We start from the raw sequence: 23,693 nt of genomic DNA on the forward strand, positions 1-23,693 counted from the left end.
GTAAGTATAGGGCAATCAGGTGTAGCCCCATGGAGGTGGCTGTAAGCCATAGACACATGGCTAACCTGCACAGGGAGTAAGAGTTGGGTGCACCCTTGTTTGTTGATGTACCACATTACTGTGGTGGTCTGTTTTTATAAGGAGGACCCCAGGCCTGAGATGGGGTTGGAAGGAAGTTAGTGTGTTTTGCACTTCCATCATTTCTTTCTGGTTGATGTGCAAGTGAAGTTGCTGGGTATTCCAAAGCCCTTGGGTACACCTGCCTGCTAGGTGAGTGCCCCGAGCTATGCCTGAGGAGTCAGTGGTGATGGTCTGGCCGGAAGGACGGAGGATGAAGGGAAGACCCTTGGTTCATGGCACAGGCCTCTGCCCACCAGAGAAATGTTTTCCTTACGCAAGGGATCAGTGGGAGAGTGGTCTCCAGGGACTGAGAGTGCTGACACCAAAGGTTCTTTAAGTACCACTGAAGCTTTCTCATGTGGAGCCTCGCAAAAGGGATGAGAAGGATGCAAGATGCTATGTATCCTAGGGCTTGCAGGACCTTCCTCGCAGTGAGGTGACTTCTGGAAGCCAGCTGGGTGAAGCAGAGTGGCAGGAAGCTCTGCTTTTCTGGGGATAGGAAGGCCATTAGATTTTGTGGGTCTAGCACAGCTCCCAGGAAAACAAATTTCCTTGTAGGGTTTTGCTTTGACTTTTTCTTGTTGAAAGTGAACGCTAGGGAAGTTAGGAGTTTTTTGACAGAGAAGATCCTGGAGCAACTTTTCTTTGCTGTTCGACTGAATGATGCAGTTGTCCAGGTAAGGGTAAATCTGTATATTTACCTGCCTCCAGAATACTATAGCTGGGGCCAAGTATTTGGTGAATACTCTGGGAGCAGTAGATAAGCCAAAGCTCAGTGCAGAGAACTGAAAGTGCTGATAGCCTGCATTGAAGCGCAGGAACTTTCTGAATGATTCCCGGATGGGGATGTAAAGGGAGGCATCTTTTAGGTCTAGTGTCACCAGCTAGACATTTTGTGTGAGCATAGGCAGGAGCTGCTGCAAGGTTAGCATTCTGAATCTGGGGACCACCAAGTGTTCAGTTTGGACAGATCCAGGATGGGGCTCCAAGTGCCCTCTTTTCTGGGAACAAGGAATAATCTTGGAGTAAAAACCTTTTCCTGTTTGATCCGGTGGGACAGGTTCTACTGCCCCCTGGGATATTAGTGTTTTTACCTGTTTTAATGCCTTTGCCCACTGGTTTGGGGGAGGTCTGGGTACCCCTCTTGGAATTGGGAGTTTGCTGAAGGAGAATCTGTATCCCTGAGAAATGATTTTTAATGCCCATTGGTCCTTGATTAGAGAGACCCAATTGTCCTTGAAGGGGGTGCGCCTTCCTCCTAGTTTTAGATGAGTGAAAGGACAGCAGAGGGGGTAGGGGGAGTCACTGTGAGTGTTTACCGTAGAAGCTTGGCTTAGAACTCCCTGCCTTAGAGGCAGAAGTGGCACATTGTTTGCTTCTTTGCTGGCCCTGGGATAGGGGCCCGGATGTTCTGTCCCTGCGGGGCTTACTTTGGCCCTGTTGTCTGCTGGGTGCAGGGAAGGCCCAATTCTTAGAGAGGAAGTTTCTGCTGAATCTGGATGGTTGAACTTGAAAGAAATCTTTTACTGTTTGCATAGATTTTGCTTTGTCTTCCATCTTTTTAAGCACCTCTTCTGCTTTTTCCCCAAATAGGTGTTCCTTATCTAGGGGTGCATCAATAGGTTTAGACTTGGCATGATGAGGGAGAGGTTGTTCCTTCAGCCATGCATGTCTTCTAAAAACATATCCTGTCACTGCTGCCCTGCTGGAGGATTCTAGAGCATCAAATCCACATTGTAATGCGTGCTTGGCCACTTGACCAGCAGAGTGAAATAATTCTGCCAGTTCTTTTGAGTAGGCACCGTCAGGAGAGATAGCAATCTTCTTCTTTATTTGTTCCAAGGTGTGTTGTTGATATTTTAACATATGGAACTGATAATTGAGTGCTCTGATAGCTAAGGTTGCAGAGGTGTATACTTTCTTACCCCATCTGCCCAGAGCTCTGGAGTCTTTGTCAGAAGGAAGAGGATTCTTGGCAGAACTAGTCTTAGCTCCTTTGGGTCCCTGTGCAATGACCTCCGGGTCTGCATCAGGGTTCCTGTACAGGTATTTGTGAGAATTCAGTACTCTGTAGTACCTGTCAGGTTTAGCTGGAGCAGGAGGCAGGGCATCAGGGGCTAAGCTGGATTCAAGGAAAACATCATCCATGACTTCTAGAATAGGAGAGATGGTCAGGTGTCTGTGCTGGGGCAGGTCCAGAAACTCTCCAAGTCATTTCTTTGACTGTGGGTAGTCCTGAGATTCCTATTGAAAATGCTCCCTGAGGGAGTGGAGGGTTTCCCCGAAGGAAAGGTCCTCTGGAGGAGAGGCAGAGGGGATGGATTCCTCTGCATCTGAATCCTCAAACAGTTACGGGCTGTTGTTCCTCTTCAAAGGCAAAATAATCAGATTCCTCAGACTCTTGGTCTGTCAAAATTTATGGAGAAGGAAGCCTTTTCCTTTTAGGGGTGGGGACTTGAGTACCTCGGATAAGGGAGATGAGATCCTCCGCCACTGATAAGGGAGATGAGATCCTCTGCCATTTTAAGCATTTGAGTTTGGGGTGGGGGAGAAGTAGTAAGATGGTGGCCTGAAGCAGATTTCCTAGGAGCGACCTGGCTTCGAGGCCTGAGAGAATCCGGTCTCTAAGAAATGGTAGTCAGAAGAGAAGACATCAGTTTTTGTCTGGAAAAGGTAGTGAGAATGGTCTCCTTGGAAGCTGGTGCCTGCGTTGTAGCTCCAGACCCAACCAAGGCAGAGACAGCCAAAGGCTCATAAGACAAAGTGGATTTCTGCGGCATACCGGACTCCGAAAGGGTCTCAGCAGAGGCCTGTGCAGAAAGCAAGTTGGGCATCAGGGGTTGCGAAAGCACCTCACTGAATTCTGGAGAACTGACGACTTGGTTAGCGGTAGTGTCGGATGGCTTCGCCTTGTGTGGCCTGTCTCTGTCTTTATGTTTTTTTTAAATAACGGTGGATTGTTGGCTGACGGACGCAATATCAGAATTCGAAGACAGAATATGAAAATAATGGTCTACAAAAAGAGCTCTACGGTGAATGGTTCTCACATTAGAGGACACAGAACTGGCAATGAGGGACGTCGTGGTCTGTGCCTAAACAAGTGACGCAGTAGGAATGAAAGTCTTGGTGTGGGATTGGCTTTCCACAGGCTAGACAATTGTTAACTTTTTCAGACATTGGTTAGAGCAAGAAAAGAGTCCCCAATGGGGTACTTGGCTTTAGACGTTTTCTGCTGAAGTTCGACTTCTGGTAGCGACCGACCGGCACTCGTGCAAACTGTTTCTGCTACGGGCTCCACGGCAAGAAAAACTGATGTAATGACATTGGCTGCCTTGCTTTATAGTATTGACGATCTAAGGTCAGACTACAGGTGCCAACAGCCAGTACACAAAAACATTGACTCTGGTATTCGGGCCGGCCGCGGACTACCCCAGCAGGGATAACCCGCAGGTGATGACTGCAACAGTGAAACACGAAGAACATCCAATGGTTGTTTAAATTTGAGTTTGTAACTCTCTGAAACAATGTTTAACACCCAATTGTCTGAAGTAATGACAGTCCAGTTTTTGTGGAATATTGATAGCCTCTGCCCTAGCCTAGGAAGGGGGAGGTGGGAGAGAGAAAAAGAAGGGGAGGGGATAAGGAAATGCCATGGCAGAGTCATAGTTGCGCCCTGCCGAGGGCCTGTGGTTGTGAACCCCCTGGTCTAATTGGTTTTGAATGCTACTTAGGTTCATAGATTAGTACTAAGCTAACTGACCTTGCGAGCCATTTTAAGCTTAGCCAATTATCCCTTATGAGACTCAAACCCTGCACCTTGTGTTTGTAAGGCAAACACCTTAACCATTAGGCCACCCACTACTGTTTGGGCCTATGGTACTGTCTTTGGCTCCTTTCCCTACATGGCTTTATTTACCTAGCCTTAGATTGTGAAGGAAAGGACCAATGCTCAGTAGGGTAGTTTCTGCTGAAATGTGGAGGTTGGACTTAAAGTCCTTAACAGTATGGACTTGGCCTTGACTTCAATTTTCTCGAGTACAGCCTCAGCCTTGGGACCAAAGGGAAAGCCTTTGTCCAAAGGGGCACCCAGTAGGCTGGATTTGACATACTCTGGTAGGGACTGTTCCCTTAGCCAAGGATGTCTTCTGATTGTGTAGCCTGCAGCTGTAGCCCTACTGGAGGCTTCCACACCCACAGTGCAGGGAGTGGTTTTTCAACCAGACATCAGTATTTACAAAGTTCTAATAACTTTCTAGAGAGACCCTTATTCCCTATGCCCATCAGTTTCTGCTTCATCTGATCTGGAATGGTTTCTTGGTATTTAACCATGTGAAGCTGGCAACTGAAGGCCCTCATAGTGAGGGTATCAGATGTGTAAACCTTTTTGCCAAATTTTTCTAAAGCTCTATTTTCTTTGTTAGTGGGTAAGGGGATTTTTGGAAGAACTAGCTTTTGCTCCCTTAGGGACTGGGATCACAAACGATTCTGCCACAGGGTTCTTAAAAAGAGGTTTGTGTGAATCCAGAACACTATAAAACCAGTCTGGCTTTAAATGGCAGTCCTGAAATACATTGTCCACAACCTCTAAAACAGGTGGTATGGCAAGTGGGTAGTGTTGAAGAAAGTTAAGAAATTTGAGAGTAGTCTTGAGCTTCCCACTGGAAGTGTTCCCTCAAGGTGTGCATGGTTTCCTCAAAGAAAATATCCTTTGGAGGGGAGGCAGATGCAAGGTTTTCTTCTGAATCCCCAAAGGAGGTAATGGAAACACCTTTTTCAAAGGTAGAATCCTCCTGGTCAAAATCACCTGAGTCAAAGGACTCAGAAAGATCTTCTGGATGGAGATCTCCTTTTCCTTTACTTAGGGAGGACTCAGAGGGAGGCCGTTTAGACCTAACTAGAGAGATTAAGGTCTTCAGCCAACCTCAAAAGGTCATGTTGGTATGCTTGGGAATGGGAGCTGGAAGGACTAGGCTGGGTCTGGGCGGGAGACACTTTTTTGAGAGTGGCCTTAGGTTTTGGTCCGAGGCTGACATCTGATGCAGAATGGGCACCCTGGCTGCAAGGGATGAAAAGCTGCTGTAATGTCCTGACAACCTGAAAGACCGTTGTCGGTCTTAGTACAGTCGTTGGAAGCCGGGACCTGCATAACAGGCCTGGACTCATCTGACGAACTGAGAGTTGTATGCTTTTAAAAGATGTTGAGGGATCATAAGACATATTGGAGTCAGAAAGGGTTTCAACAGAGGCCTGTGGCACCACCTCAGTTGCGGATGGGGGTTATGAAAGCACCTCACCTTCTTCAACAATAAAAACCTAGGAGGACTGTCCGACAGTGAGCGGGTGTCATCAGAGGCCCTAATCTACTTCAGCTTGACCGGCGGATGCCAAAGTAAGCAAGTAGCCTGATGAATCACTAACGTGCCTAGCTAGAATGTTGGCCCTATGCCTAATGGTCCTGCAATTAAAGTATGCACAAAAATTAGAAGTTATGTACTCACCATAACGTTCCATCTGAGTAGGTGTATTCATTTGTCTGCAACCTGTGGGTTATGGATCCGATATCGGATCCGAACCGGCATTTTTTTCCAGCTATGGATCCAAGCTCTCAGCTCCTCCCCTCACCCATAATGCCCTGCTCTACCCTCATGACCTCAGATCGAGTTTGCCAAAGCAACAACACCCTGAAAAGGGTAACATAGAATATGCAGGAAACTGAAAGGCCAGGGGGATAGGAGGGCGGGATGGTTGCAGACAAATGAATACACCTACTCAGATGGAACGTTATGGTGTGTACATAACTTCTAAATCTGAAGTAGGATATTCATTTGCCTGCAACCTGTGGGACAGAGTCCCCAGCTACCTGAATCTTGGGCGGCCATCATGGAAGGATATTCCGGAGCACCGCGGAGCCAAAGGATGCTCTACCCCTAGATGCAAGATCCAACTTATAGTGGGAAATAAAAGTATGAGATGAAGCCCACGTGGCTGCTGCACAAATATCATCTAGAGGAATCCTAGCCTTGAAGGCTGCCGAGGTAGATACTGACCGGGTTGAATGGGCATGAACACCCTCCGGTGGGCCTTCCTGAAGCTTGATAAGCCAATAAGATGCACTGTGAAATCCAGCGGGACAGAGAAACTTTAGAAATTGGCTTGCCCAAATTGAATTTTGCAAAGGAAATAAACAACTGGTCGGATTGCCTATGACCAGCCGTCCTGTTCAGATAAAATCTAAGTTGCCTGTGAACATCTAATGAATGGAGCTTATATTCACCTTTGTTTTCATATTTAGGGAAGAAAACAGGGAGGTTAATGGACTGATTGATGTTTGCTTCAGAAGCGACTTTAGGAAGAAAGGACGGGTTGGTCCTGAGGTAGACACGGTCCGGATGAAATACCAAGTAAGGAGGTTTAGCTGATAATGCTTGAAGCTCAGAAACTCTCTTGGCGATGTAATGGCTACCAAAAGGCTGTCTTGTAGGACAAGAATTTGAGATCCACCGTAGCAGCTGGCTCGAAAGGAGGGGCGGTCAAGGCCTGTAGAACCAGAGAGAGGTCCCAAGGAGGAACTGCTTGTTTTATAGGGGGCCTGAGAAGAAAAGTACCTTTAAGAAAAATTTTACACAATTTGGCTGACATAAGAGGATTAGACTCATGGCCAATGTGATAATGAGAAATTGCCGCCAGTTGTACTTTGACTGTGGAACTGCTGGCACCATCGTTAAAGAGAGTGGTTAGAAAGTCAAGCACTAAAGGAAGAGGAACCGTGAAGGGATTCAGGCCTTGCCGCTCCGCCCACAAAGAAAAACGCTTCCACTTGCTTCGTAAACCTTTCTAGTGGATGGTTTATGAGCTGCCACCAAAATTGCCTTAACCGGTGACGAAATACCGAGTCCTGATCAAGAGTGGAACTGGAGCAGCCAAGCTGTCAGCTTCAGGTTGTCCAGATTCGAGGAGGAATGCAGGATGGATGGGATATCAGATCCGGATGGGATCTAGAATCCAAGGAGGATTCACCGAGTGAGACCTTAGGAAGGGGAACCAGATCTGTCGAGGCCAAACGGAGCAATGAGAATCATTCTGCAACCCACCCGAGAGGCTTTCTGAAGAACTTGGAGCATCAGAGGCAAGGGTGGATAAGCATACAGAAGACCGGGTGGCCAAGCATGCACCAGAGCGTCTCTTGGGGTACCTCCGGAGGAGGTATCAGAGCGAAAAACTGTCGCACTTGGTGTTTGAGGGAGAGGCAAAAGATCGCATGAAGGGTTCCCCACCGTGCGAATATGCGTTCCGCTACTCGACAATTGAGAGACCACTCGTGAGGGTCAGAATGGTGCGACTGAGCTTGTCCGCTAGGATGTTGGACCGACCGGAATGTGCGTTGCTATTAGAAAGCGGTTGGTGGAGGTTGCCCATTCCCAAACTCTCATGGCTTCTCGACAAAGAGGGTAAGACCTTGTTCCCCTTGCTTGTTGATGTACCAGACAACAGACATGTTGTCCGATTGAATCGCAATTGTTCCCAAGGGAAGAAAGTCCTGAAGTGCTAGCAACGCTAAGAGCACTGCTCTCATCTCTAGAACATTGATATGCAGTAAGGTCTCTGAATCGTCCCACGTGCCTTGGACGGTCCGGCCCAAAAGTGCCCCCACCCGAGGCGGGAGGCGTCCGTGGTCACCGTGGCGAGAGGGGGAGAAGCACAAAATGGGCGGCCTCTGTGGAGATCCGGGAAGTGGAGCCACCACAGGAGGGACCGCTTGCAAGCCTTGCTGATCGCTATGGGATGATGCATGGGGAGAGCAAGGTATGACCACTGTACTAAGAGCGCCCACTGTAGAATGCGCATATTGAGCCTGGCAAGAGGAAGAAGTGCTATAGCAGATGCCATGGACCCTAGAGCCCTCAGGACCAACTCCGCTGGAACAGAACTTGAGTGGAGAATGGCCCGCACCTGGAGCTGCAGATTTTGAACTCTCTCCGCAGTGAGCCAGGCTCAGAAACTCCTTGTGTCTAGCCTGGCCCCTATAAAATCTAAGAGCTGTGTGGGCCAGGTTGGATTTCTTTGTATTTATTGTGATGCCCAGAAAAGGAGCAAGATGGAGAAAGGAGTCTCGCGCCAATAAAAGTAGATGCCTTGTTGGGGCGGTAAGAAGCCAGTCGTCCAGGTAAGGAAAGACCTGCACCCCCTGAAGCCTCAGGTGGGCCGCTACCACTGCTAATACTTTGGTGAACACCCTGGGGGCTGTGATGAGACCAAAGGGAAGGACCCGGAACTGGTAGTGACTGGCTCCCAGCCGGAAGCGGAGAAACCTCCTGGAGCGCCTGTCCATCAGGATGTGGTAGTACGCGTCCTTGAGGTCTATCGAGCACATCCAGTGATTTTCTCCCAGAAGGGGGAGAATAGACTGCAGAGTGACCATTCGGAATTTTCCTTTGGGGACTGCCAGATTCAAGAGAGAGAGGTCTAGGATTGGTCTTAGTTCCCCCGTCTTCTTTGGCACTAAAAAGAATCTGGAGTAGAACCCTGATCCGATCTGGTCTGGGGGGACGGGCTGGATGGCTCTTTTCTTTAGCAGATGGCCAATTTCTGCCAAAGCGGCCTCCCGTTGACCGGGTGGGACGTCTGGGAGGGACTTCAACTTTGGAAGGTGAAGGAAAGGGATGCAATATCCTCTGGATATGATTTGGAGAACCCAGCGGTCCGATGTTATGGACCCCCATGCCGCTAGGTGCCCCGAAAAACGCCCCCCGACTGCCTCCAGAGTGGAGCAGTCGGGCAACCCCTCAGGGTTGCTGCGCGGGCCGTTCAGAGAAAGGTTCCCTGGACCCGAAGTTTCTGGGAGCCCCTCTGCCTCTAGGGCGTCCTCCCTGTCCTCCTCTGCCACGGAAGGACTGGTTGTCCGGAGCAGGCTGGGACTGCTGCGACTTCGGAACCACATCTTCTTCTGACCCTTTTGGTTCCTAGAGTAGGGCCTCTGGGGTGCAGAGAAGCGGATTCCGACGGCAGACAGCGCCTTCCGTCCTTCTCGCTCTGGGTCAACGTCGCGAACGGTTTTGCCAAAAGAGCAGAACCATTAAAGGGGCGCTAAAATGACGCTTTGAAGGGCTCAGAAAAATGCAGTGGAGCCAGGCCTGACGTCTAGTGACTAGTCCTGTCCCCGCAGCTCTAGCGGCGCCTTCCGTTGCGTGGGAGAGTAGCCGCATAGAGGTATTAGTAACTGACCTAAGAGTGGCCATACGGGTGGAGTGCAGAACCCTGTCCTCCTCCGAAATGGACTCTGGGGGAGATGCAGCGTATTCTTTAATGAGATCTCGCTGCATCCTAATGACGTGTGCCAGGTAGTTCAGTGCCCTTACAGAGAAGGTCGCTGAACTAAACATCCGCTTCCCCAAGCGGTCCATCATCCGAGACTCCTTGCTCGGGATGGACTGAGGGACTCTCCTGAGCCAGTTCCCTCTTGGTGGCCGCCGCCGTCAACATGGCATCTACCGGAGGCCCCTTACTCCAATGGGCACGGTCGGACGGTGGGCTAAGGATCCTATCTGGCCTCTTAGGAATTGGCTCCATGGTGTCCGGTTCCTTCCACGCCCTGGTGGTAATAAGGTCCACCAGGGGGTCGGCAGGAGGGGACACCCAAGAGGTAGACGGGCCCGCTTCAAATGCCTCCAAGAACACGGACTCGTCCGAGGAAGACTTGGGGCAGACCACCCCTTTATACGGAGCATTTCCATGATGTCTCCAAATGAGACATCCTCGGGGTGACCGTGGGGAGCCTTCCCTTCCTCCAAGTCCGTGTCTTCTGTGAGAGACTCGGGAGTCAATGTGCCTCCTTTTGCACGTATGCTTGCGAGGGACATCCTCTGGGGGGCTGTCAGAGGAGTCCTCACAAGCAGCAATTTGTTCCATAGGAGCAACTTGGGGCACAGAAGCGGGCTGTCCAGGGGCCGGATGGTGGAAGCCTGGCCCAGTGCAGAGGGAGCGGGACGGAGCCGAACAAGTGCCGGAGTCCGGAGACCCTCAACAGGGCCCTCTCCACTACATCAAAGCCGAAGGAGCCGACCTCGACCAAAGGATCCGACAATCGGCTCCCCTCGGATCCGAAGAGTGGATCGGAGCCGGCGCCAAGCCGGATCCGGGACAGTGCGCCCGACACAGACGGCGCAGAAGGAGCACTGATCCCCGGATCCGAGGCTCGGATCCAGGCTCCGAGGTCGGATCCGACGCACTCGAGGGCAGGGTCGGATCCGGTACCAAGTACTATCGGCGCCGACCCACCCCGGCTCGGCTGCTCGGCTCCAGCTGCTCCGAACCCGGATAGCGGGTCGGAGAAGGAGCAATAGGTTTAAAAGGGTGTTGAGCTCCCCAGAGGGGAGGCAAGAGCACTCCCATTTGCATTTGGGCCTGGTTGAATCTTCTCATCATCCGGTCCAGATCAGCATCGAAAGGCTATATGTGGATCTCGACGAGGCTACCGAGGTAGGCCTGGAGTGCCTCCTCGATAGCCTCGACGGAGATCGGGTCTCCTCCTCCTCAGGACCCGGTGAAAAGCACACTGGGGACCGGAGCCGAGAAGGAGGAGACCGAGCAACGGAGCCGGGAGAAGCCGCTTGGCTGGCGGGGCGAAACAGAGGTCTCGGCCCGCTTGTGGTGCTTCTCCCTCCGTCCTTTCCTAGCATCCCTCTCCTCTCCAGAAACGGGAGGTTGAGTCCCAAGAGCAGGAGGGGTGCCACGGAGGGAAGAACAACCACGGTTACTCCTGAAGGAGCGGAGGTCGGAGCCGAGTCCGGCGGTAAAGGCCCGCCAAGACAAGCTTGGACCTCCGCTCCTTCAGTGCCCTGGGGTTGAACCCTGCACAAATGGAGCATCCAGATGTGAGGTGTTCAACCCCAGGCCTAACACACCGAGTGTGGCCATCAGCCGGGAGAGCTTATGGCCACACTCGGAGCATTTAGAAAATACAGATTTGGCCTGTTCAGCCATCCCAATCTATACAGCTACTAATTAAAGTAACTAAAACAAATACAGACACACAGGCCCAACACACACACACTCGCCAACAGCGAGGGAGGGGAAAAAAATACTTAATTTAACTCTAAAGTAAACTATCAAAGAGGAATACCTAAACTTTCACACAAATATGCACAAAAAACTTCAAAAATTCTGAATTAACAGATATAAAACTAGCACTTAGCTGAGAGCTATAGATACCAATCCAGTCACCAGCGCGGCAAACGAGATCTGAGGTCATGAGGGTAGAGCAGGGCATTATGGGTGAGGGGAGGAGCTGAGAGCTTGGATCCATAGCTGGAAAACCATGCCGGTTCGGATCCGATATCGGATCCATAACCCACAGGTTGCAGACAAATGAATATCCTACTTCAGATCGACAGTTGGGAATGCCGTACTCCTGGCCCAAGCAAATCACACAAAAGGAGTCCCAGTATGGTATCAGTTTGCCACAGCAGAGACCATTATTAATTTTCATTCACATTAATCAAACAATACATAAAAGGTTCCCCAACAAGGTACTTAAATTTCCGGAGTCTTCTTTCTCTGGTGTGGACTGACCAACACAATGACTGGTACTCTGTTTCAGGCTCTGACAGCAAGAAAGAACTGGGCTCATGGTGCTGGCCAACTCCTCCTATACCAAAGCATAATGACGCCAGATAGGGTGTCCGCTGGCTAAAGGTAACTGGAAACTATTCTCTTGTAGTCTGTCCGGCTAAGGATTTCCATGGTGAGAAATCCCACATGTTAGGACCGCAACAGTGAAACACAAATATCAAAGAGTTGGGGGATCTAAATGGTAAGGGAAAATACTCCCATACAATACAGCTATGTATGCAAATTCACCATAATAGATGTTCGAATACTTGACTGTTGTGGTAGCCTTTGCCATGGGTTACATCTCACCTATGATATAACAGCCAGCCAGCTTCCATAGCTTAAGCATATCTTAAATGTGATCAGACATTAGTAGCTTCAAGTAGGCAGGGGAAAATGGCAGTCTGGGCACCAAGCCCTTCAGAGCTTTAATGCTAACTAAAGGGAGGCTAGAGCCCTGAAAAAGACTATACGCTAGGTTTGCAAAATTAAATACTCACCCTGGAAATCAAAAACATACAAAAATAATAAGAGGGATGGAGAGGAAGTGTCTACTGTAGCACTGATCTATTTGAACACCTACTGTTAAGGTAAGCTTACTTACACAACTGTAGTATGTCCTGATTGAAATCACTGTTGCAGTATTCCTGACATATAGGCAATTCCCAGAGCTGAAGGAAGAGAAAGGAAGGGTGGTTGGATATTGAGAAGAGTTGTCTAGCAGTCCGGACAGGAATAACCTATCAAAGGCTGGCCTGGACTTAGAGGAAGCATCAGTTTTGTAGTGTTTGGTAAAAGTGTGAACAGAAGACCAAGTGGTCATCTCCAAGAGAGACCTGGAGTCTATTAGCCCTTGAGGAAGTGAATGCCCTAAAGGAATGTGCTTTAGGGCGGGAATGCAAGGGCCTACTGTAGCGTGAGCAGCAGAAAAAGATTACCTTTGAAATCTAGGCTGCAATACTTTGGAGACAGGCTGTCCCAGCTTATGGGGCATAAAATATGCAAACAGTTGATCAGTCTTTTCTGAAGGATTTAGTTTTATCCAGGTAAAATATGAGTTGTCTGTGAATGTCTAGGGAATATGCAAGATCTTTTCCCCCCTGTTTTGGGGATTAGGAAAGAAAGTAGGAAGATGAATACCCAGATTGAGAGACAGCAAGTTCACTACCTTAGGCATGCAGTACGGATTGGCCAGAGAGACACACTGTCTTTGTGAACAAGGAAAGCGGGGGTGGCCATGACAGCTTAAAGGTCAAACTCTCCTGGCACAGCTGAAGGCATGAGGAGGATGGATTTCAAAATATAGAATTTTACAGAAATAGAAGAGGCTGGTTCAAAGAGAGGTACAGTAAGCTTTTCTAACAGAAAACAAAGATTCCAAGGGGGACAGATGGGTTTCCTTGGTGGGTTAAGAGGCAGGACTCCTCTGAGGAAAAGCGTGAACTCCAGCCTAGCCATAAGTGAAAGGCTAAGAGGGAGGCAGGCAGGCTGGCATTGACAACAGACAAGTGAACTTGTATGGAAGAGCAGGACAAGCCTGATAGAAGTCTGCAGAGGTATCTCAGTACCATAGGGACCTGTGTTAAAAATGGATCCCGACTATGTTTGCAGTATCATTAGGAAACCTTTTACAATTTACAGTGTAGGGTTTTTTAGCAGTGGGTCTCCTAGCAACTTGTAGGACTTGTACAACCTCCTGGGAGAAGAGATGTCTGAGGGATTAAAATCCTATCATCCACAAGGTCATGCTGAGAGAAAGAAGACTTGGGAGGAGCAGAAATCCTTTTTGCTGCGTTATCAGTTCCTGTTGTAGAAGACTTCTCCTGTAATTTCCCTTTGTCAGATGAAAAAGCAGGGGGAGCCAATGTTGCCTAGCTCAAAATAGTGCTAGGAAAAGGAATTTGGATGTTTCATTTTGTGCTTTGAAAATAATTTTTTGAAAAAGAGGCAGAAGAGTGAAGGCATAGAGGAACTTCCTTCTCCACTGAAAAGAAAAGGAATCTGTCCTCCAGACCGTGGGGTAAGGGTCCCTGGTAAAGAACTGGGGGAGCTGATGGTCGTTTGAGGAAAGAGGGTCTGAGGACTGCCACACTGAAGTATGATGTTGTGTAAAATCTCACTGTTCTAATTCCACTTGTGGGGTCCTCCAGGGAGTGGCTTAAGCAGTCTTCTAGCACACTGTCCTGAGAAGGGATGCATGCGGCTGTGAGCGGCATGTTAATTAGGGTTACCAAGTTCTATACCTCCTGCACTAACCTGCATAGCTGGTAAGACCTGGGGATTCCCTGTTTGTTTATATAGCACATGACTGTGGTGTTGTCTGTGCAAAACAACTCTCATTTATTTCTGGTTGATATGCTCCTTCAGGGACTGGGGCTGTCATTTCCCCTGCACTCAGTGTGATCCTGTTCACGTCCTCCATGTCTCATCTGTGGCATCTGTATGAACTTGTTGAAAAGGAAGAGAAGGTGTGAAAGATAATCTTGGGTTGAGGATAACCTGTCCCTTCCACCACAATACTTCCTTCTTGAGACAAGAGGGGAGGAGTATCAGGATGTCCAGTGGGTGGAAGTGTTGGAATCGCACAGTTTTCAGGACCACTAGATTCTTCTCATGTGAAGTCTGACCAGAGGGAACACAGGGACGGTGGCTGCCTTAAATCCCAAAGTCCTTAGCATCTCTCTTGCAAAGCATGGATTGAGGAGTAGAGGCCTTAGAAGTAACTGAACACACAGCAAACTTTCTCCTGAGGAAGGAACGTATGCATTTTCTGTGTGTGGAGTCTGAATGTTAGAAACACCGGGTCCTGTGTAGGAACCGCGTGTGATTTTTTTGTAGTTTATAGTAAAACCCAGAATTGTCAGAAGATGGAGAGTGAACTAAAGATGCTGAAGAAGCATTTCTGGGGAAAAAGCCTGGATCAGAAGGTTTAGAGAAAAATTTGAATTCCTTGAGTGCAACAGAAAGCTACTACAGGAGCTAGGCACTTTGTAAATGCTCCTGAGGCTGTGGAAAGACCAAAGGTAGAGTAGTAATCTGAAAGTGAGAGGAATCAGAGAAAATCCATAGTAATCTCAGAATCTCCTGCAAGAAGGATGAATGGGAATGTGTAAGAAGGGGTCCATCAGATCTAATGACACTAACAAAGCTCATGGGAAGATGAAAGGTCGAAAAGTCTGAAGAGAGCATTTTGAAAGATGGAAACTTCAGTTAAGTGTTCAGGATAGAGAGGTCTAGGATGGATTTTCACTAACTTTCTCTTTGGACTAGAAAAATCCTGCAGTAAAACCCTTTTCCCATGAATTAATTTGGGACCTGCGTGATGGTACCCTGATTCAACACGTCTCTAACAACAGGAGCCAGAAGGGATATGTGGTTTTGAGGAGGTATAGGCATGCCTTTCATAGGTGGGATAATTTTCCAAGACATGGTATAACCGTTCTTGATGATGGAGAAGACCCACTTACCTGTGGTAATAGCTTTCCACCTGGACAGGGAGAGTGCTATTTTTTGAGAAAGGGGGTTATGGGGCTGAGTACGGGTAGTCACAGGTTTTTGCCCTTAAAGGACAGCCTCCCAGCTGGAGGTTCCCTTTGGAATTTTGAGACTATCTTTTTTAGGCTTTTTCTTTGCTTCTGAACTGTCCTCGGATCCCTTCTAATGAAGGAGGTAGAATTAAATGAGTAGTTCCTATGGTATCAAGGAACTGAGGAGAGTAGGATCAGTTTGCAGTCTTTGACGGTCTTACCTTGGACTTGGAGATTACTGAACTGACTGACCGCCTGAAGGCCAAATAGCAACTCTTTGTCCAGTGGTAAATCTGGAATTTTAGATCTGAAGTCCTCAGCTATAGGCTAACTGTTAAGTCATGCATATCTGTGGATAAAAAATCCAGTGGCAGCTGCCTTAGAAGCATCCACAGCATTGCGACTGTACTTAATGCTGGGTCTGGCAATCTGAGTGGCCTGTGAAACTAAGCTCTGCGTTTGAAGCTTAGACACTGCTGTAGGAGGATCCAATACAACTTTAAGGAGTTAAGGACAGAAATCAAATACTTCGTCATTTGAGTCTCTTAATTAATTACCCTAAAGGCAAGGGTAGCAGAGGTGTAAAACCTTCTTTCGCTATCTATCCATAGCCCTACTATATGTAAGTAGGTAGGCAGGGCATTAACACTGCGCAGAAGGTCAGAGGGCTTACCTGAATGAAGAGATACTACAGAAGGATCTGCAACTGGGTTTTTATATAGATATTTAAGGTCGTCAGGGACCATTTACAAACTGTCTTGTCTCTTAGCTGGTGGTTGAGAATCAGGTGCAGAAGAGGTGGACTGCATAGCATTCTGGAAAGCCTTAAGGGCAGGGGGACCGGAGAAAGGACAAGAGTACCCATCTCCAAGAGGGTGTAAATACCTCTTCTGAACATCAACAATCCGTGTGGATTGCCACTCAAAGTGTTTCACCATGTTCTGTACAGTCACCCAAAGATGTCTTCCTCAACAGGGGAATCAGGTGAAAGGGAGTCCCCTTTGTTGGAAGAAATTTGTCCTGGAGAATGCAGCTGAGAGTAATAATCCATAGAATGGTCAGATTCATGGTCCTGCTCTTCATCAGAAGAGGAGGAAACCAGTGTAGGTTTTAAAAGAGTAGCCTGTTGTGGAGACAAAAAAAAAAAGAGAGAGGTTTCAAAGACATAATAGGTTATAACAACCCTTGTGAGAAATCCATCCACTCCTTCTCCCTAGCTGCCGAGAGACAGGCCACATGCTTAGTTTTCTATTTTTCTTTTTAGGAGTGGCGTCCACTGGATGAGATGCAGAGGTTTGGAACCATCTCTATTAGAGTGTCTTGGAACTATTCCCCAAATAAAATTTGAGGGGGTGCTGTGCAGCCCTTCAGAAATGATGACAAGTGTTTTCTCGGATGCATCGGCAGTCTGCAGAGGCTCAGGAGCCATACCATCTTCAGACAGGGTCGCAGTATTGGGCAACTGAAAAGTAGCCTGACGTAGTGCTAGTTCTGTAACCTCAGTGGGTACGACACAGTAAGATACTTTGGACTGTGGATCACTTGTGCTAGAATACAGTAAGTGTGGGTATCCTGTGAGTTTTCAGTCTTAAGAGATTCAGTATTTTGAACTTTCAGGATTTTGGAGCGCACACACACACACACACACACACACACACACACACACACACACACACACACAAAGAAAAAAACATAGTACTGCTATAAAACAAGACATTTCAATTATTTACAATGACTGTCATGTCATAGAGAGCTCTTTCTTTTACATAAAATTTATTGTTTAATTGCCATAACTCTTTTCCTGTTCCAAAGATGATCCTTAAGCTGGATGCATCCTATAATAACTTGCCACTTTTTACTCCTAGTAATAACACTATAACTAAGATCCTTACCATAAAGGAAGGTTATTAATGACATGGTCATGTCTGGAAGCCAATCCTTGAATGCACAACATGAACAATTTTAAGTTAATCTTTCAATGTATCTTTTTTTTTTTTTAAGTGCTGATCTGTTCTGTGCACTAGTACTACATATAACACACACACACACATATATATATATATATATATATATATATATATATATATATATATATATATATATATATATATATATATATATATATATATATATATATATATATATATATATATATATATATTTATATATATATATTTATAAAGTTCATTCTCCAGTTGAGCATGCAGCTTTATGAATAGACTGGCAAAAAATAAAACAATTATGGCATAAAATACCTTGTATTGTGCAAATTCTAATTTTGGTAGAGGTCCTTCACCAAGTCTTTCAAGCACCATCTTCCGTACTCTCTCTCTACCTTCTTCATTTTCCCTTCCAATTCTTGGATCTACAACAGAAAGCAAAAGGAACATGACAAATTTTTATATTGATTTTATGTTAAAAAGGCTTGCTATAAGCAACCATTTGCACAAGACTGTGCACAATACATGTTTAAAAAGTATTTCCTAACAAAGTGTTTTAGGCCAATATCCAGTGCCATTTTTCACTACTGTGAAAAAAGATCTGTATACTTACCATAACTTGGCACCTGTGTTATCCTATATGTCTTCATTCATCACCACAGGATCTTGGATCCGAGCTGGCAATAATAGTGGACAAAACTTTCTCCCTCTTGGAAAAGGGAGGACAAAAACAAAGCTCTGGCTCTTCCCACTCCCATAATGACGACCTGCTCTCTAATCCCTAGATCAGAGTTTCCCACCATAGTCCTGAGCTTTTCCTACCAAGGTAGAGAGATACCCACTCCAACTTCCTCCATCAGAAAACCAGGAGGGGGATGGCGGGTGGGAAATGTGATGAATGAAGACCTAAGATAACACAGATGCCAAGTTATAGTACGTACATAACTATCTGATGTTATCCATGCATTCATTCATCACAACAAGTCAGAGTCCACTGCTACCAAACATCCTGGGAGGCCTCAAGGAAGGACATGCCAGAGCACAGTGGAGCTAAAAGAAGCCCTGCTCCTAGAAACTAAATCCAGTTTGTAATGGAATATGACGGTGTGAGGATTAAACCAAGTGATGGCAGCACAGAATACATCAATAGAAAGCCTTGCTACAAAGGCTGAAGAAGTGGCCACAGATCTAGTAGAAGGGGCTATTAACATGGCCCGGAATCTCCAGGTGATTCAAATTGTAGGCCACAGAGATGCAGTTAGAAATCCATTTGGAAATAGTGACCTTGGAGACTGGAAGGACACGCCTGTTCTCAGAGCAGACCACAAAAAGCTGTTCTGACTTACAAAAATCCTTAGTCCTACTCAAGTAGAACCAAAGCTATCTGTGAACATCCAAGGTATGAAGGATATATAGTCCCCTCTGTTGGAGTAGTTGGGGAAAAAACACTGGAAGCTGAATGCATTGATTAAGGGTAGACTCGGAAGTAATCCTGGGTAAGGAGGAGGGATTTGTTCTCAGACAGACCCTGTCCTTGTGAAAGGCAATAGAAGGAGGAGTAAGGGAGAGAGCTTGCAATTCTGAAACCATGCTAGCTGAAATGATGGCAGCTAGAAAGGCAGTCTTCCAAGACTGAAACTTTAGATCACAAGAACTGGCAGGCTCAAAAGGACTCCTAGTCAGAGAATGCAGAACCAACGTGAGGTCCCAAGGAGGTGAAGGGTCCTTAACTGGAGGACAAAGCAGAAAGACCCCTTTCATAAATGCTTTACAAAGCCTAGTCAAAAAGGTGGGTTCGGAGCTCTTGTGAAAACTAGAAACCGCCAACTGAAGCTTAATAGTGAAAAAACTCCCTCATGGAAAAGGGAGGACAAAAACAAAAGTACATCTGAAACCGAAGCAGAAAAGGGATCTAGATTACTGCTCCCAACCCAGATCGAAAACCTTTTCCACTTGTTGCTGTACACCTTCCTGATAGAAGGTTTTTGGGATGCCAAAATAATACGTTTAATGGGGAACGCAAGCCTGGACTGTTTAATGATCACTGGAACTGGAGAAACCATGCAGTTAGGCAAAGGGTCCGAAGGTTTGGGAGAGGAAGCCCTAACAGGTGGGAAAATCAGATCCTGACAGGGATCTAGTATTCAAGGTGGATACTTCAGATGAGACCTGATGAAGGGAAACCACAGTTGACGAGTCCAGAAAAGGGCAATGAGGATAAGGGATGTCCTCAGGCATTGCACTTTCTGCAGAAGTTCTGATATTAAGGGAACAGGAGGATATGTGTAAAGGAGACCTAGAGGCCAATCGTGGACTACAGCGTTCCCTAGAAGGCTCCCCCTGACAGGGGATCATGGTGAAATTCCCTGCTGCATTTATGGTTGACTGGAGAGGTAAAAAGGTCACAGCACAGCTGACCCCAAATGTTGAAAATATGTTTCTCCACTGAAGGATTGAGGGACCACTCATGAGGACTCAAGATAGATCTGCTGAGCCTGCCGGCCAACACAAAGGAATCCCCAGGTATGTGCATTGCAATAAGGAAGCAGATGGAGAACAAAGCCCATTCCCACACTCTCATGGCCTCTCTGCACAATGGTTAAGAGCGTGTTCCTCCTTGTTTGTTGACATACCAGACAGGCATATTGTCTGTGTAGATTGCAATTGCCCCTTGAGGGAGGCAGTCCTGGAAGGCTTGCAACAATAGAACAACTGCCCTCATCTCTAAGACGTTTGTATGCAACTTGGTCTCTATTGGGAACAACGTACTTTGGACTGTTTCCCCCAAAAATGTCCCCTCCACCCCAGGAGGGAGGTGTCTGTAGACACAGTGGCCATGGGTGGAGAGAGAGAAAAGGGCTTGCCTAAAGAGATCCTGCGACGGAAGCAACCACTGGAGGTGACATCTACACAAAGGCGTCAGTTTTATGGTCAAAGACAGATGATGAAGAGTTGAACACTGAATGACTAAGGTCTATTGTAATAACTGCATGTGCTACCTGGCTAGAGTGACACGGAGAATGGCCGAGCCATGGAACCAAGAGCCCAAAGAAAGTACAGTTGTGTACCTACCATAAATGCAGATTTTAGAGTGTATTCACTGTTGCAGTCATTACACTTGAGTTATCCTGCTGGCAGGCTACCCGCAGTCGGCCTGAATTCCAAAGTCCTAGTCCGGCGTCAGTTGCTGTTGCCTCTTCCCTGACGTCAGTGCGCCAGGGGTATAAAAGATGCAGCAGACGCCATTTTCTTCAGTTTTTCTTGCCCCAGATGTTAGGTGCCCCCAAAAGGGTAGGCTAAAAATTTCTGATCATATAAAAGCATGCACATAACCTTCATCTACAAGCAAATACACCACATAGGTTGTATAGAATAGAGAAGTACAGATAAGTCCCAGCAATGAAAGGGGGATGGTGGGAGGGTAACCTGGACTGCAACAGTGAATACACTCGAACATCTACATTTATGGTAGGTACACAACTGTACTATGTTCATCGTGTTTCACTGTTGCAGTCATTACACTTGGGTTGAATCCCAAAGCTGAGGTTGGGTGGCTGGGCCTAAATAGAATTAGGAGTGTCTATGATGCCCTGCAGAACTGCAGTGGCAAAGCCTGCTCTGGATTTAGAGTAAAGAGGTAAGTGGGTAGTGTTTGGTAAAAGTGTGCACTGAAGACCAGGTTGCAGCCTCCAAAATGTCCTTGGTTGGTACTCCTCTGAGGAAGGCTGCTGAAGTGGCTGCTGCTCTGGTAGAATGTGGCCTAATGCCCTTAGGCACTGATTTGCCATGTTGTGAATAGCAGAAACAAATGCAGTGGCCTATCCATTTTGAAATAGTCTGCTTTGAAATAACTTTTCATTGCGATCCTGTAGCATATGCCACTAAGAGTTGCTCAGTCTTTCTGAAATCTTTAGTTTTGTCCAAGTAAAAGCGTAGCTGTCCGTGTATGTCCAAAGAATGCAGAAGCATCTCACCCTTATTCTGCGGGTTTGGATAAAAGGTAGACAAATGCATGGTTTGGTTAAGAGTCACACTGGACACTACCTTAGGCATAAATGTTGGGTTTGTCCTTAGAGAAACCCTGTCAGGATGGAAAATAATAAAAGGTTCCACAGCCATTAGTGCTTGTAACTCTGAGACTCTTCTTGTTGAAGTTATTGCTGGGAGAAGAGCTGTTTTCCATGATAAGTATTTTATCTCAGCTGTATTGGCTGGCTCAAAAGGAGGCAGTGTGAGTTTTTCCAAGACAAAATTGAGGTCCCATGCCGGTATTGGAGCTCTCCTTGGAGGTCTTATGTTTTTGGCCCCTCTGAGATACTGCCTTAGCAGTGGATGTGAAAAAATAGGTGGGTCCGTATTGTAATGAGCTGAAATGGCAGAGGCATGGATCTTAATTGATGAGAAGGATAGGCCTTTGTCCAGCATCTCAGTTAGGTATTGTAAAATCTGAGGAATGTTTGGTACAAGCGTGTCTATTCCTTGTGCCTGGTTCCAAGCACAGAATCTCTTCTATTTTTCTGCATAAGATTTTCTGGTGCTGGGTCTCCTGGCCTCCAAAATAACACCCATAACTGCTTTAGAGAGAGGTGTGTTCTGAATGGTTACATTATCCACCATGCAGCCAGATTTAGGGTTCTGAGTTGGTTATGTAGGATCTGATTGTTTTGTTGGGTCAGCAAATGAGGAATTTGAGGTAATGTCCAGGCTGGGCCTTGAGACAAGCTCTTTAGGATTGGGTACCAGTGCTGGCGTGGCCAGTCTGGGGCAATCAGGATAATTTTTGGCTTCTCTTGTCTGACCTTTAGGAGTACCTTGGGGAGGAGAGACAGAGGAGGGAAGGCATATACTGTGAGGTCTTTCCAGCTGAGTGAAAGGGCGTCCACTTTCCATGCTTGTTTGTGATAAGTCCGAGTGCAGAATCTATGTAGCTGGTAGTTGAGAGGGGAGGCAAATAGATCTATGTCTGGGCATCCCCATTTCCCTGTTATCAATCTGAAGATTTGTGGATCTAGTTTCCACTCGTGAGGATCCATGAGGTTTCTGCTTAGTTTGTCTGCCAAAGTAGTTGTCTTTCCTGGCAGGAATTGTGCTTGCAGGTGTACTTGATAAGTCAATGCCGTGTTCCACAAAGTCATGGCTTGTCTGCAGAGGGGGTAGGAATGTGTGCCTCCTTGCTGGTTTATGTACCACATGACTGTAGTATTGTCCGTCTTTATCAGTAATTGTCCTGGATGAAGTAGGTCCTTGAAGGCTGTCAGGGCATTCTGTACAGCTAGCATCTCTTTTTGATTGATATGAAGATGCATTTGGCTTGTGGGCCATGTGCCCTGACTACATTTTCCTGCCATATGTGCGCCCCAGGCATAATCTGATGCATCTGTTGTTAGTGTCTACCTGGCTGTGGGTAAAGCAAATGGCTGTCCCTTGTTGTGGTGACAGGCCTGTGCCCACCATCGAAACTCCCGTTGCAGGCAGGGAATGAGAGTAATTAATGTTTCCAGGCTGTGACGATGTTGAGTCCAAACACTTTTTAGATACCATTGTATTTTCCTCATAGAACATAGTTTCTATGAAGTTCTATTTAATTGAAAGTTTTTTATTTAACTGGGAGTTTTCTATTAAATTGAATTTACACATCGTTATGCCACATACGAAAACACACACATTTTATATTATATTAGTGGTCTTTGAAAAACAATAACAGTTATTCTATCATGGTTCTTTAAATGCTTGGGTCTTGAATAAAACGTTTCTTAATTAGACCAATTAACTGCATAATATATATGAGTGTTAAACTGTTGAACAATTTATTCTGATGAAGTTTCCATTTCTGAAGGAAATGAAAGCGCTCAACTAAGTTTTATGTATTTGTTTTATTTATTTGTTTTATATATCTGTACCAACTGTTACGTTTAATTATTAAACGTTTTGATTTTATTACCATATTGGACTGAAGAGTCTGCCTGGATTTGTGGGACTGCCTTCATTGTGTTCTGTAACGGGGACTTTGGTATTACAAGTTTATTTTATTCCCGTTTTCCATCATATGCAGTCTTGCATATGGAATTAGTAGAATGCAGGATGCCATGTAGCCCAGAGCCTGCAGAAATTTTCTTGCAGATAGCTGGGTCTTTGTTGCCATGTTTTCGAAGTAAGAAGTCAGTTGCCTTTGTTTGTCTGGTGTGAGATAAGCCATCTGGGCAATTGTATTTAAGCTTTCACCCAGGAATATTATCTCTTGAGAGGGTACTAGGTTTGATTTATTTTTGTTTACTGTGTACCCTAGGCAAATTAGTAATCTTTTTACAAACGCCAGATGCTTTAGTAGAATGTCTTTGGTCTCTGTTTGAATAAGGCAGTCGTCCAAGTAGGGAAATATATGAATTCCTCTTTGTCTGCAAAATGCAATTACTGGTGCCAGGCATTTTGTGAAGACCCTGGGCACAGTAGATAAGCCAAAGGGCAGTGCAGAGAATTTTAGTGCATTTTGCCAGCTATG

At 46.5% G+C, this 23,693-nt stretch overlaps 1 protein-coding gene across 1 annotated transcript in view; it reads right to left on the reverse strand.

Annotated features, from left to right (window-relative positions):
- The window catches only part of CENPN (centromere protein N), a 668,201-nt gene that overhangs the window by 151,251 nt on the left and 493,257 nt on the right, over nucleotides 1-23,693 (reverse strand). Inside the window, exon 8 of the mRNA XM_044081800.1 lies at nucleotides 17,510-17,619. Coding sequence (XP_043937735.1) covers nucleotides 17,510-17,619 — 110 coding nt within the window. The remainder of the gene's footprint in view (nucleotides 1-17,509; nucleotides 17,620-23,693) is intronic.

The sequence above is a fragment of the Protopterus annectens genome, chromosome 8.part1 (genome assembly GCF_019279795.1).
Source record: "Protopterus annectens isolate FY-2018-M chromosome 8.part1, PAN1.0, whole genome shotgun sequence".
In the NCBI taxonomy this organism is placed as follows: Eukaryota; Metazoa; Chordata; order Ceratodontiformes; family Protopteridae; genus Protopterus; species Protopterus annectens.